Genomic DNA, 12,760 nt, shown 5'->3' on the forward strand with positions numbered 1-12,760 from the left:
TTAAAATGTGAATATAGTACATAAAGTCTGAAAGACTGACTGTCACTCACTTTATATTCTCTCTCGAATATTTATAGTGCTTTAGTGCCCTTTTCTCTTTTCAGGTAAAATGTATTTAATAAAAAAAACAATAACAACCTAAACTAACAAAACTGTCAATAATCAGTATTGACTAAAACTTGTTGCACGACATTGCACGTGTGATCATTCAATTGTTTATCATGTTGCTGCATGTCTGTAATATGTTGGTCCCAAATGCATGATGGGAAACGTGTCTCCTGTTGCTTTCCTATGTTCTTTTTCCTTTTTTTCCTCCCTTCGTTTTATTGCGAGAACAACGCTTAAGAGACTCAAGAATAAATTCACATTTTTAAGCTCCAATCTTTCAGTAAGTTTTAAAAGGTAAGTATCACCCTTTCAATAAAACTCCAATCTATCATTTAATGTTATGTTAGTTGTCGGATGGACGTGTTTTTTCGTTTATTTTCGTTGAAAAAGAAAACGCAGAGCAGTCGAGCTATTATCTGCCTGCTCGGGGAGTCGGGGACCTAAAAGGCATTTGTGATCTGGTCGAATTTGACTCGGAAATGCGCCTAAAGTGAGGGGTCATCTGACAAAATATTGCTCGTCAATTGATCCCTTGACTTGTCTAGTGTCATTTTCAAAAAGCATATTCCACTTTCGTGCCACGGTTTTTATATTCTTTCGTCGTTTTTATCATCACCCTCTTCGTTTGCTACAACGATTTTTCCTTCCCGTTTACATTCTTCTAGCCAGCAGCCAGCCATCATCTTTAGGTGTGATAGATTGCCGACACCGGGCAGCCGGCGCGGGCGGGGTCGGCTGGTTTCCTTTAAAATAGCTCATTCTGAATAAAAAATCAAGGTTTGTGCGCAACCGGGGAGTCCACTGTGAAGAAACGAACAAACCCACGTTCACTGCGCAAGGGGCGGGGTATGTCGGGGGATTGTCGCGCTATGATTGGTGGAAAGGTTCACAACATCCCGCCCCAAAAGCTCCTATGCACAATGTGATTGGTTGAGACGAGAAACAGCTCGGCTGTGATTGGCTGTGTTCGCTGTCGTTTTTTACTACAGCGTTGCATAAGCTGCCTTGGATATAATTAAAAAAAAAAAAAAACTGAGGCTCCTGATGGGGATTTTTTTTGTATAACCAACTCTGACTGATGAGTTGAGTCTTATGTAAAGTTCTAAATAAAATACAACCTGAAATTAGATTTGTATCCTTCATATCATGTACCCTAAAGCTATTCTGTTGTTCAGCCCCCCTTTTTGTAGTTAATTTACCAAAACAAACTTGTCCATGTGTCCTCAGCTGATCTTCAGTAGCCATGGCCCGTACCAAGCAGACTGCCCGTAAGTCCACTGGAGGCAAAGCCCCACGTAAGCAGCTGGCCACAAAGGCTGCTCGCAAGAGCGCCCCTTCCACTGGTGGTGTCAAGAAGCCCCATCGTTACAGGTGAGACAGACAAAAACAGTGTTTTCACTCTGTTTCTGGTTGGACATAAATCTAAACCATGAGTTACTGATGTCTTTACAGATGTAGGCATAATATTATAGATAAATACATTAAAATGTTTTTTAGGAAGCAGAGGAGTACAAAACATTCTCAAACTGTTGATATATATAAAAAAAGATATTCTTCCCACATACTCCACACATAAGTAAAAGATTTTTGAATTGTGAAGGCCCGGTACTGTGGCTCTGCGTGAGATCCGTCGTTATCAGAAGTCCACTGAGCTGCTGATCCGCAAGCTGCCCTTCCAGCGCCTGGTGAGAGAAATCGCCCAGGACTTCAAGACCGACCTGCGTTTCCAGAGTGCAGCCATCGGAGCTCTGCAGGTCTGCAGCACTCACTGGTGAAAATGATTTAACTAAATACAATGTTTCATCACTCCAACTAAAAAACAATGTTTTATCTCTGCCATCTGCAGGAGGCCAGCGAGGCCTACCTGGTGGGTCTGTTTGAGGACACCAACCTGTGCGCCATCCACGCCAAGCGTGTCACCATCATGCCCAAAGACATCCAGCTGGCACGTCGCATCCGTGGGGAGCGTGCTTAAAATGTTTTCTTTTGTTATATGCTGTCCTCTTGTCCCTTCGCCACTCTTTCTATCACTTTCCTTCCTCTATACTTAGTTAGTAGTTTGGTTTGAGGTTCAATATATATCATATTGTGATAACCGTAAAATGTGTGATCATGTCTTCTTTGGTGCTACTAGTTTCCTTAGAGATATCTTCATGTAAGTTTGAAACTTTGAATCACAGTTACACTCCTCACGTCTAACTAGCTAGCTCAAAGGAATGCCTTGTCATCTCTATGATTAAGGTGTTTTGCAAGCCAAGAATAGTGTGTGATCTGAACTGAGCATAGGAAATAGCATTAAGGTTGAGACATTTTCCTCTTCAGACGGACATATACATTGATATAATGGGTCTTCTGATTTTTTTTCTTTTTTTAACTAGAAATTTGTTGTACAAGTAGTGATTTTTCTTTTTTTTTTTACAACAATGGTGTATTTCTACTGTTTCTGTTTAATGTATCACAATACATGAGTTTAATTCTGGTTCTTGTCAATTAGAAATGTCATCATGCTATGATGACACTGCATTTTTGGCAGTTTAACTTACAAGCGGCATATATGTAGCAAACCTTTGTTGATCATATTTTGATTTTCAGCCACGTTATTATGTCCAGGTAATGTTTTGACTTTTTGTTCCTCTCTCAGGTTGATATGATAACCTAATTTTTTTTCTACTGTGTTTTTGATTTATGTTTTCAGTCATTTTTAAAAGGCAAAATATTTGTACTGCGGAATTCACTTACAAACATAATAAAACAGATTCTTGTGGTTAAATATGCTGTATGAGTGAATATCGACACGAAAACATTATTCACATGTGAGCTGGGAGGATAAGTTGGACAGAAGTTTTCTTTTTTACTACAAATAATCTGTTGTCTCTTTTCAAGCAAATGCGTAAAAAGAAAAAAAAAATGTATAATCCCGTTTCTCAATTTTCTTTCTCAGATGTGATCGTAAACTGAATTTATTTTACTTCTGGTCTGTTACTCGTACAAAACAAAAACTCTGAAGTCACTAAGACTTTAGAACATGATATATTAGTAAGTTATGGCACTAATTCATTCTTATTCACACATTTTGTACGTTCATATTCTCACACCCCCTTCCAAGAAATGCTGCATACTTGCCAAAAGATCCATTTCTGGCTGATTCTGATATTTACACTACTCACAAAAAGTTAGGGATATCCCACTTTAGGGTGAAATTTAATGAAAATGTAAAAAGTTGATGCTACAGTGATATTATATCATGAAAGTAGGGCATTTAAGTAGAAGGTCAAATTAAGATCACCTGGAAAGGTTATAGTTTATTTTATGTACATTCTGAAATTTCATCGGAAAGCTGAATATCCCTAACTTTTTGTGAGTAGTGTAAATAAAAATCCAGGAGCATACTTTTATTGCAAATAGAGCAAAAACAACTCAACTTTTCTGTAGACAAAACTGATTATGATTTTGATATGACTAGGTCTATGTCAAAAGTCTGAGCTCACATCGCTCCCTGCATTTTCCTGATTTCAGTGAGTGAAAATGTCACTTTCCACACGTACTTTTAGCAGCAGTTAGATCATTGTTATCCACAACAACCCTTTCAAACCACTTCTCAACAACCATTACACAGCACGACTAACTTTTGAAGTGTTAAATGTCAAAGTTTCGGTTTTACCCTGGTCACATGCATAGTGAATGTAGAAAAAGGCGACTCGGTCCAAACAGCGGCGGCACATCTGTGTTTCCCCTCTACTGCTACACATGTAAATCACCGCCTTGATCGATACATATTAATAAAACGCGGTCAGACTGATTAACCCTAGCCGGCCAGAAAATATCAGACTGATCAAAGTAACCACAGTGTTTAGTGAGCACTGTTGCATTGTGGGACAGATGATTGACGCGGCGGCCATTTTCCCGCTGGACGCTGCTTCCCATTGTGGATACGAAGAAGAAAATAGAGACAAGCGAAACATTTCTCACGACTTCTAGTCACTTTTCCCCTAGGTAAGCCTCTCAAAATATGTCACTGTGTTCGTGAATTAACTTTGTTTTTTTAAGTTGTATTTTTTTGTTCTTTGTAGACACATTTAACTGTGAAAAAGCTCTAATTTTGTCGTGTGGAAGAATAACAAACACGGCTGTCGAACCGACGGTGAAATGCAGTCTTTACTGCAGCCGTTCAGATGAGGGGAAATTCTGTTTCAAATAATGCGCCGGTTCAGCTCGGTTCTACGCTGCCGTTAGGGACCGTTCGGCTCTCCTGTGCCCATCTATGAGTTCCTTGAAATGTCTTCTGTATTGTTCTCTTGTTTCCCGGTACGCTGGAGCCGCGGTTATTAGTAAAATTGAAGTTGTTTATGTGCTACTCCAATGCTCTTCTGCCCTGGGTCTTTATCCCGTTTGCGCATCAAACCGCCGCCATCATCAGAGCGCGGTAGGCGGACCTAGCAACAGTGGAAGGCAGCTGTAGAGCCCGCCTACTTTGAAGGCTCTGCATAGTGATTGGTTGATTCGTTGTATTTCTAGGTACGTATTGGTCTACCAGCCAATAGTGCCGTCGCTCATATTTGATGGACGTCTGTCGGACTGATTGTGATAGGGAATGTCTTGTATGTTTACTTACTCAAAAAGTTAACTTATTTCAAGTTTCCTGTTCGAATTAAGAAACTTTATCGTATCATATGTGTCTTTGTATTTAACAACACAAGTGCCTTTGAGAGTATTTGGCGGGTAGTTATTTAGTGTAAGTGGTATCATCTCAAGTGTAGAAGTATCAAACACAATATTTCTACTTTTTGTCTGTTATCATGTTTGCGTTATTGGTGCCATTTAAGCATTTTGCAGGTAAACAGGAACAATAATGTTCAATAAATCAGAAAAAGACTCTTGTTGATCATAGAACGGGTTGAGTTATTGAATTGTTTTTTGTTTTTTTTCGGATCTTCTTCAGCTGATCTTCAGTAGCCATGGCCCGTACCAAGCAGACTGCCCGTAAGTCCACTGGAGGCAAAGCCCCACGTAAGCAGCTGGCCACAAAGGCTGCTCGCAAGAGCGCCCCTTCCACTGGTGGTGTCAAGAAGCCCCATCGTTACAGGTGAGACAGACAAAAACAGTGTTTTCACTCTGTTTCTGGTTGGACATAAATCTAAACCATGAGTTACTGATGTCTTTACAGATGTAGGCATAATATTATAGATAAATACATTAAAATGTTTTTTAGGAAGCAGAGGAGAACAAAACATTCTCAAACTGTTGATATATATAAAAAAAGATATTCTTCCCACATACTCCACACATAAGTAAAAGATTTTTGAATTGTGAAGGCCCGGTACTGTGGCTCTGCGTGAGATCCGTCGTTATCAGAAGTCCACTGAGCTGCTGATCCGCAAGCTGCCCTTCCAGCGCCTGGTGAGAGAAATCGCCCAGGACTTCAAGACCGATCTGCGTTTCCAGAGTGCAGCCATCGGAGCTCTGCAGGTCTGTACTGAATCAGAACCGCACTAAGAAGTTGGCTAATGACTGTTAATTAGTGAATCAGTGATGATGATATTAATGTGAAAGTATACCAGAAATACATGTCTGCACGTTTGGTAAGCAAGGTTAAAAGAAATGATGAAAATAAATCTGTAATAATCAGTTGTCAATGCATTGAACAAATAACTATAAACTAATAAACCTAAGAATTTACTGTGTATGTCAAATTCTGCAGAGCAGGGACGGAAGCTAGGGCTTCTTTTAGCAATAATTTCATGACAGTTAATGTATTGATTATTTTAGTTACTAAAGAAGTTCATAATTTGTTCCAAAAAAGTCTCAGTCGCCCGTAATAAAGTTACCAAAGCCAAAAGTCATTAGTCAGTGAATCATTTCAGCTCTACTGACAACTGTTGCATCTCCTGTATTTTGTCTCTTCAGGAGGCCAGCGAGGCCTACCTGGTGGGTCTGTTTGAGGACACCAACCTTTGCGCCATCCACGCCAAGCGTGTCACCATCATGCCCAAAGACATCCAGCTGGCACGTCGCATCCGCGGGGAGCGTGCTTAAACGCTTCTCTTGGTCTTTCTCCTCTCACCTCTTCCTGCCCTTCCTTCACCAGTCTATCTCTGTCCTTCTGCCCCTCACCTACTCCCTCCCCGTGTTAGTAGTGTGTAGAGGAAAACTGATTATATTATGGATAAAGTGTATAGTCGTGTTTTTCTTAGTGCTCTCGGCAGCAGACTTTTAGGGTACTTTTTTTGTGCATGTACCGACTCTTTGGTGATGAGATCTCCTCAAGCACACGTCTCCTAGATTGCACTGTTTCTAATCTGACCCTGTGGGGGAGAGGATGATCTGTGGATCGAATAAGGAAAAACATGGACTAGAACATTGCAAATTTGGGAGGGACAGACAGGAGGAGAGGATGGGTATTTGTCTGCTGGGGGACTTTTGTCTCTTTTCTGCAGCAGGGTGCTAGAAGAACTTACCCGGTCCTCTTCTCCTGCTTTCTATCCTCTGCCAGTCTCTCTCTGAAATGTGCAGAGACGACTGTTAGTCTCTGTTAGTCGTGACGGTCGTGGCTGGGTTTTCTGTCCCTGTATGTGTCTGCATGAGTGTTGGCTCTGATCACCACAGCAAATTGTATACAATCCATCAGCATCATTGGAGAAGTTGATTTGTGATTATCATATTGATCATTGCTGTCATTCATCATTTATTTTTTATCATATTTTATTTACCTTCCAAATAAGTCTCATGCACAGGATTTTTATTTTTTTTTCCACTTCAAACTATTTGTGGATGACAAGGAGATGGGGGGGATAAATCAGATTAAAACACTCATAGAGGACAAAAAAAAACAAAACAAAAAAAACAGATTTGAACAGATTTTTTTCTACTGAAATGTGAAGCTACTGACTCGTTTTGGCACCAAAGTTGGATCCTCTTGTAGACACTCTTTTTTTCCTAACTGACAGAAGAGTTTAACCTCACCTGTTTTTGTGGTGTTCAAATTGGTTTCATCTAATTATTTAAAGGCAAAGCTTGAGAGCTCAAGTACAGTGTCAGAGATACTTTTATAGCAGTGGCTCATTTTTTAACAAAGGACCTTTTTATAACAAAGGTCCATCGAGGTTTGTAATGTTCTCCAAAACCAAAAGATCTCAAAGTGTGAATTTTTTTTTGAAAGTAAAATAACTGATTTAAAATGTGAAAATGTATTGTAAATCAGTGTTACATGACAAATAATGCTGGTCATGTTTTCTGTAGAACGTCCCCCCTTTGCTTCTGTTTTTTTCTCCGGATCAGTTGATCGTCTGTATACCGTTTCTCAGGTTGACTCGTCACCCTTTTAACTTAATTTTTATTTTTTTGCTCAATTTGATTTTCTTTTTCTTTTTTTTTGAAATGTTGAGGATAATGTTTCAATTAAACAATGTTTGTAATTTCCAGATTTGTCATATAAGGTGGTAATAAATGGATGTTACACACACTTCTACTTTTATGTGTTTTATCATTCCCACTTATTGTCATCACACTTTTATTATAATAAGAAAACAAATAATGTTCTATTATAATAATATATTATGATGTTTATGACCTAAAAGAAAGGCCCAGCAGGGTGAAGGTTTTGATAAAATAGCACCTCCTTTAGCTGTATCCTTGTTAAACAGTTTGTTTTACTGGCACTGGAATTCAGAAACATGAGGTAAATAACCAGTAATGGATCGCCTATATGGAAAATGTTTCCTCATACAAAGTGCAGTCACATCAAACAGACATGACAGAGCAGAAACAGTCACCGCTGTGCCAAACTCAATTTGATTGCAATGGTAAAAACAACCCAGGAACTAAAACATTGGCACCAAACACTCAATGCAACCTGTTTACTGCTAGAAGAGCAGCTAGAGGATTATTTATGTGTTCCAACTGCACCTTAAAGCAAGTCCTGAATATTTTGAGGGTTGTGTGTCTACAAGCCAGTACATGTTCACAAGCCACAAACCACCTCTGCCAGAGCTCACAATAATAATGGCACACTGATGCCAGCTGCACCATTAGATGGCAGTAAAGCACCATGTTTGTGGTGTTATTATAAACTCTCCTTCATATTGAGGAACGGAGCTCCTGCTGTAGTGTTAATTGCGCTTTAGCTTGGAGTGAATGAGGATGTCAAAACTGCACATTTAAATTCATAAGTCAAATATTTGTATTAGAGTAACACATTTGAATGAGTGCAGGTTTGTAGTTGGTTCTGTAACATATAACTATGTGTTTGTGCTAAAATGTCACCTTGCTCCATCTTAAACATAAACATTTGTTTGTGTATATATATTTTTCACATCCCATGTTATTCTACTTATAGATATGATTAACTTCTAATGTCTGAGAATTAAACTAAATTCAAGTCAAATTCTAACAAGAATTCTGCTCTTTACATTTTTGTTTGATGATTACGATACTATTCAGAAGTAGCGTGTTTCTATTCTTTCTAGATCATTTGTAATATACCCATCTTTCACACACAAACACAAACATACACACAGACGTGAGACTCCAGCATTACAATTAATATCCTTTTCTGGGTTGACATCATTCCCCTCATCAGTGTTTCATTTCATCCTTCTACTTCCTTGATTAAAAGGGATAAAGCCATGCCCTCAGCCATATTCATTACAATGAAACGCACAAACACACGCACACACATCCACCCATGTCACTGTGGCCTCAGCTATACTCATTACAATGAAACACACATAGACAAACAAACATCTAATCAAACACCAGCCTTTAATCCTGTTGTTTTCAATGGGCACAGCTACAGTGGTATGGACACACACACACACACACACACACACACACACACACACACACACACACACACACACACACACACAGAGTAAAGCCATCACTTCTTCAGATTGATGATCAGCTCTGTCTCCAGCCACTTAAGTGTTTTGGTAATTACAATTCAGTCTGGTTTCACCTTTGATCAATAGTTCAAATGATTTTAATGAGCCACAAATAGAATCAGTCTTTATATGGGAAAAAGCATCTGTCCATAATGGTGGTTCAATATCTTTTCTCATACAAGGCTGGAAGAATTAGTTTTTTATTAGTATTTGATCAAGTTTGTGATTGTACAGCTACCACTGAACGTTTCAGCCGTTTGTTCTGGCCTTTTAGCTTCCTGTGTTCATTTCTCTGCTTGTAAGCTTGTATTTATGCAGTCTCAATCCCAGCATCGTATTAAGGTGTTACAACTGAGTCAGGAGTGTGTGAGATGCATTCTGTGCAGTCAGTTCATTTGTAGCTTATTGTTTATTGTTTACTGTGATGGTAAATATTCTATATTGTAATTTTAGCCTCACACCATCCATTTTGCTTTCCACCTGAGCACAAATACACTCCATACTCCTTCCATGTTCCAGCTGCTGAAATACAGTATCACTACCCCTAGCCAGGAATCACTGGAGTTAGATACAGAGCACATCTAATTGTTCCAATTATCTCTAAAATCGCTTCATTTCTCTTCTCTTTTTTTATTTATTTTCTCATCTCTTCTCCTCTGTTCTCTTCTCTTCTTTCTCTTTTCCTCTTCGCCTCTTCTCTCATTTGTATTCAGAAAGGTATATTTTCCCACATTACAGTGAAAACTGGGTTCACACAGTTAACCAGATAATTATACATGAAATAATTTCATTCTTTGGATTAGAATAAAAAAAGCAGCTAACCCTTAGCTAATCTAACTGTAGGATTACATGGCAGAAATCAAAGAACCGTTTCTTTCCCAAACACTGTGGGGAAAGCCTGATACGTGGGACAGGAGACTCTTGGGACAGGAGAGGCTTTTCTTGCTCGAAATAAGATAGAATAATTATGAATTATGATGATTACGTTGTCTTGCATAGTGTGGGCAATTTGCAAATATCTTTTCAAGAGTTTTCATTTTGGAAACTGGGAGTTTTCACTCAAAATGAATAAATAGGGGCCTTTGGTTGCTCTGTGGAAAACTGTAAGTGATCATCATCAGCTAGAGATCCAAATGTCCTTCACTACACTGCAACATATTGTTTTGTTTTTACAGTATGTGTACACTTTGTTCATCAGAAACATGAGTACAGAGTTACAGTGGAGGAACATCATTATGATGATGTGACCACTCATTGGCAGAATGCTGCTCTAAGTGTATAATGGACTGTACATCTAAATGAAGTGTGTGCATAGTTATTTTTTTTTTATTGTAAGTCTTTGTCCGTGTGTGTGTATGCAATTGTACGTTCGCCTACCCCAAGGTCTGTGTAGTGGCGCTCCATCTGTGGCACTCAGGGGATTAAAGCCAATCTGTCTGTCTGCCGCTCAAAGTGCTGACCGTCAGACCAGCACCAGATTAACACAGTGCTGGGATTGGGAGAGGGGGGGGTGCAGCGGGTAGAGCATGGGTAAAGAGAGGTGGATGGATGTTGAGGAAGAGAGAGAGAGAGAGAGAGAGAGAGAGAGAGAGGGTGTGTGTGTGTGTGTGTGTATTGGGGGGAAGGTGGGGAGCGGAGGGGGTAGGGGAAGGTTGAGAGGTCGACCCCAGATTAGTACACAACTGGTACAGTGTGTGTGCCTTTGGGAAAGGAGGGGGGGTTATAGACAGAGTAGAGAGGGACAGAAGGTGAAGAAGGAAGAGGGACAGATGTACAGTATATCGTGGGTGGGGGGTCGTAGTTAACACAAAAATGGCGAGTTTCTGAAGTACTTTTCATACCTGAAGCAGACAATAATTCACGAGTGCACTTGGGGTGGAGGAACAGAGATAGATAGAGACACAGGTAGACTATAAAGCCTGTTTAAAAGCCAGACACACCTAAACATGTGAGAGTTCAAGCAATCGCCTGTTGACATCAAGTGGGAACAGGAGCTGAGTGTTCTTCAGCCCTTGTAAGTTTTCTGGAAATCTACCATTTTAGTGTGAACATGATTCTCCAGGTGCAGCATTGTAAAGGTCTCAGTATGCTTCAAATGAACAAGGTCACCCACCACATCTAAAAGCTGGCCACTCAAAGGCGTACATAAGCCGCGTTTCCACCGTAGGAGCTATCCCCAGGGACTAAGAACTTTGTAGCGCTCAGTACTCGCAGCATTTTATTTCAGCCACCACTTTTTGAAATTCTGCAGCCACAAACCAGTTTGTTTTTTGTCCACTCTGCTTCCTCACATTAACACGAAGTTACAGAAGAAACTATATGACAGATGGACCGTCTGTTAGTTGTGCACCAAAATTCCCTTTAATTTTTACAAATATCAGCGGACTAGTTTGCCTAATCAACAACAGGTTAAGGTAACCTTTTAGTTCCTTGAAAAGTGGCTTCTGGGACTAAAAGTTTCAGCTACTTTCTGTGGAAATGCATCTATACAGATGTGATGGGTTGCAATCAGTTGTACACGCAAGTGATGACAGTTAAACAAAAACTGATTACTTTACCTCTTTACCTTCTTGGCAATTATAGCATTAAATGGTTATGATTGTCTGTTTTGAAAATTTACAAAAAGCTTGAGCATGCTTGAAATGATCTAGTTGTAGTGTTTGTTGTGTTGCCCAAACACGTTGGAAGGCACCAGCGTTTATGCTCGTCCCAAATGTCCATACTCAAAAGTGGGACAAAAAGCCTGTAATCACAGAGAGTGGCACACGCACGCGGTCTCTGCTTGCAGGTGTTCATGGTCTTGTACAAGATGTGACAAAGTGGGGGCATCCTGATAGCTCACCTGGTAGAGCTGATGCCCTGTGTACAAGGCTGAGTCCTCGCTGCAGCAGCCATGGGTTCAACTCTCAACTTGTGGCCCTTTGCTGCCTATTACCCTTTTCCTTTCTTGTCACTGTTCAGCTATCACTATCGATTAAAAAAAATGTTTAAAATAAAGTGACAAAGTAGTGAAAAGAATGAGAAAATTGACTGTCTGACTGTCACACAGTTGACCAATCAGTGCAGGAAGTGGGTGCAATTGTCAGATTGTCGGTTTTTCGGAAAGTTTGTCGGACACAGCCCCCACTAACACCCTCAATTCTGAAGGTGTGTGTGGTGTATTGTTTAAAGATCGGAAAAGACTTGAGAGTAGGCAAACGGCATTGCATTCATGAAGTTATTATAAACCGATATGGACTAAAGGGTCTTTTTTTTGTAAGTGTGGTGGGGGTTGTAGTCATGGTGGGAGGGCCGCGGGGTGGGGGGGGTGAGTGGGTTCAGACTAGATGAGTGCACCACTGAGATTAATGTAGTGTACTAGTGCACAAAGAGACACAGTGGGTTGGGGTGGGGGGTGGTCTGAGGCTGTGGGTGTGGAGGGAGTCGGGAATTGCTCCCAGGGATTAAGCATGTTTAACCATTAGCACAACCTGGTAGTCAACTAGCAACGCTGCAGGGGTCAATGGAGCCACACACACTGTTTAACAAGAACTGTAGCCATTAAAGAAACAGTACATGGTGTTTTGTTAGATACACTCTATTCTATATGAATTACAGGTAATGAATGAAAATATATCAATAACACAAGTTTAGTTAATAATGGGAAATTTATATCATGATGTATTATTATGATAATTAAATTATAGCCAATAAATGATCAGCCTGTAATGATAATAATTTATTTTGGATTCTAATGAAAAAATGTTGATAGGCTTTATGTTCTATGAAAGCCT

At 39.9% G+C, this 12,760-nt stretch overlaps 2 protein-coding genes across 4 annotated transcripts; both read left to right on the forward strand.

Annotated features, from left to right (window-relative positions):
- The first annotated feature begins 247 nt into the window (after positions 1-247).
- LOC127361770 (histone H3.3A) lies at positions 248-7,567 on the forward strand. Of its 3 annotated transcripts, none has more exons than XM_051396662.1 (4): positions 248-388; positions 5,048-5,191; positions 5,421-5,574; positions 6,013-7,567. In XM_051396662.1, the coding sequence occupies exons 2-4, from the start codon at positions 5,064-5,066 to the stop codon at positions 6,139-6,141; spliced, it is 411 nt and encodes a 136-aa protein (XP_051252622.1). In that variant the 5' UTR covers positions 248-388; positions 5,048-5,063; the 3' UTR covers positions 6,142-7,567. The 3 variants fall into 3 exon arrangements, with proteins under 3 accessions (XP_051252622.1, XP_051252621.1, XP_051252620.1); XM_051396661.1 differs by having other exon boundaries at positions 264-402; XM_051396660.1 differs by lacking the exon at positions 248-388 and adding an exon at positions 3,944-4,101.
- LOC127361771 (histone H3.3A) lies at positions 264-2,878 on the forward strand. Its single transcript, XM_051396663.1, has 4 exons — positions 264-402; positions 1,336-1,479; positions 1,709-1,862; positions 1,955-2,878. The coding sequence occupies exons 2-4, from the start codon at positions 1,352-1,354 to the stop codon at positions 2,081-2,083; spliced, it is 411 nt and encodes a 136-aa protein (XP_051252623.1). The 5' UTR covers positions 264-402; positions 1,336-1,351; the 3' UTR covers positions 2,084-2,878.
- Positions 7,568-12,760: the final 5,193 nt, after the last annotated feature.

This window comes from Dicentrarchus labrax, unplaced genomic scaffold (assembly GCF_905237075.1).
Source record: "Dicentrarchus labrax unplaced genomic scaffold, dlabrax2021, whole genome shotgun sequence".
NCBI lineage: Eukaryota > Metazoa > Chordata > Actinopteri > Moronidae > Dicentrarchus > Dicentrarchus labrax.